The sequence below is a fragment of the Manacus vitellinus genome, unplaced genomic scaffold (genome assembly GCF_001715985.3).
Source record: "Manacus vitellinus isolate BGI_N305 unplaced genomic scaffold, ASM171598v3 scaffold_64_pilon, whole genome shotgun sequence".
NCBI lineage: Eukaryota > Metazoa > Chordata > Aves > Passeriformes > Pipridae > Manacus > Manacus vitellinus.
Window position 1 is genome coordinate 2,807,167 of NW_021940718.1, and position 2,084 is coordinate 2,809,250.

The 2,084-nt window shown below is 58.2% G+C and overlaps 2 protein-coding genes across 2 annotated transcripts in view; one reads left to right on the forward strand and one right to left on the reverse strand.

Moving 5' to 3' along the window:
• Nucleotides 1-198, reverse strand: part of HMG20B (high mobility group 20B) — a 6,096-nt gene extending 5,898 nt beyond the window's left edge. Inside the window, 1 exon segment of the mRNA XM_029963897.1 lies at nucleotides 135-198. Coding sequence (XP_029819757.1) covers nucleotides 135-198 — 64 coding nt within the window.
• Nucleotides 199-2,055: 1,857 nt separating this feature from the next.
• Nucleotides 2,056-2,084, forward strand: part of MFSD12 (major facilitator superfamily domain containing 12) — a 10,972-nt gene continuing 10,943 nt past the window's right edge. The window contains exon 1 of the mRNA XM_029963898.1: nucleotides 2,056-2,068. Within this exon, the coding sequence (XP_029819758.1) occupies nucleotides 2,056-2,068 (13 nt within the window). The remainder of the gene's footprint in view (nucleotides 2,069-2,084) is intronic.

Consider the following 2,084-nt stretch of genomic DNA (forward strand, 5'->3'; position numbering starts at 1 on the left):
CCAGTGATCCCCAGTGACCTCCCAGTGCTCCCAGTAACCCCAGTGCCCACCTCAGGGCTTATCTAGAGACCCCAGTTACCCTTTCCCATCAGCCCCAGTATCCCACGGGTGATTTCAGTGGGCTCAGCACTCACCTCTGGGGTCCCAGTGGTGCCTCACCGCTCCCAGTGACCCCAGTGCCAAGCAGCGGGTGTCCATGACACCAGTAGCCACCCCAGAGTCTCAGTGAACCCAGTACTCCCCCCACACTGCTCACAGTTACCCCAGTACAGCCCTGGTACTATTCCCAGTCACTCCATTACCTACACAAGAGGAGATCCCAGTCACTCCATTACCTACACAAGAGGAGATCCCAGTCACCCCAGGACCTCCAGGCTGCTCCCAGTCACCCCAGTATTCACTCAGCTGGGTGTCCCCATGATGCCTGTAAGTCAGCCCAGAGTCCCAGTGATCCCAGTACTCCTCTCAAAGAGGTTCCCAGTGACCCCAGTACTGCTCATACTGGTCCCAGTCACCCCAGTACCTATTCAAAAGGGGGTCTCATTTGCCCCAGTGTCCCCACACTGCTTCCAGTGACACCAGTATTCACCCAAGGGGCGGGGTCCCACGACTCCAATAGCCACCCCAGAGTCCCAGTGACCCCAGTACTCCCTCCACACTGCTCCCAGTCCCCCCAGTACTGCCCATAACACCCTATTGCCCAGAAGGTCCCAGTTACCTCAGTACCCCCACATCACTCCCAGTGACCCCAGTACTCACCCAAGCAGGGGGGCCCCATGGCTTCAGTAGTCACCCCAGCATCCCAGTGACCCCAGTACACCCCCACTGGTTCCAGTGCCCACCAGCAACAGCACACCTGTACTGTCACCCCTGTAGTCTGACACACTCCATTTGGGTGCATACTGGGATACTGGGGTTACTGGGAGCAGCGTTGTGGTGCACTGGGGTCACTAGAACTCTGAGGTGACTACTGGCATCATTGGGACCCCTGCTTGGGTAGGTACTGGGGTCACTGGGAGCAGTGTGGAGGTACTGGAGTAACTGGGAGCTCCTCTTGTGTGGGTAATGGGGTGACTGGAACCATTATGGGCTGTACCGGGATTACTGGTAGCACTGTGGGGGGAGTACTGGAGTCACTGAGATTCTGGTGTGACTACTGGTGTCCTGGGGACCCCCTGCATGGGTGGGTACTGGGGTGACTGGGACTGTTATGGGCAGTGCTGGGCGACTGGGAGCAGTGTGGGGATACTGGGGTGACTGGGACCTCCCCTTGTGTAGGTACTGGGGTGACTGGGATCGTTATGAACCATCCTGGGATGGATGACTCACAGCGGTGTGGTGGTTCTGGGGGTGACTGGACTGTTATGGGCAGTACTGGGGTGACTGGGAATAATGTGGGGGTAATACTGGGATCACCGAGATTGTTATGGGCAGTACTGGGATCACTGGGAGCAGTGGGGGGGGGTAATACTGGAGTCACTGGGAGAAGTGTGGGGGCAGCACTGGTGTGACTTGGGACTGTCATGGGCAGCACTGGTGTGACGGGGAGTAGTGTGGGGGTGGTACTGTGGTCACTGGGAGAACTGTGGGGATATTGGGGTCACGGAGTGTTATGAGCAGCACTGGTGTGACTGGGAGCAGCATGAACAGCAGTGGTGTGACTGGGAGCAGCATGGGGGGACTGGCGTGACTGGGAGCAGTATGAACAGCAGTGGTGTGACTGGGAGCAGCATGGGGGGACTGGTGTGACTGGGAGCAGCATGAACAGCAGTGCTGTGACTGGGAGCAGCATGGGGGGACTGGCGTGACTGGGAGCAGTATGAACAGCAGTGGTGTGACTGGGAGCAGCATGGGGGGACTGGCGTGACTGGGACCATTACAGACAGCACTGGTGTGACTGGGAGCAGTATGGGGGTACTGGTGTGACTGGGAGCAGTATTGGGGTACTGGTGTGACTGGGAGCAGTATAGACAGCACTGGTGTTACTGGGAGCAGTATGGACAGCACTGGTGTGACTGGGAGCAGTATGGGGGTACTGGTGTGACTGGGACCGTCATGGACAGCACTGGTGTGACTGGGAGCAG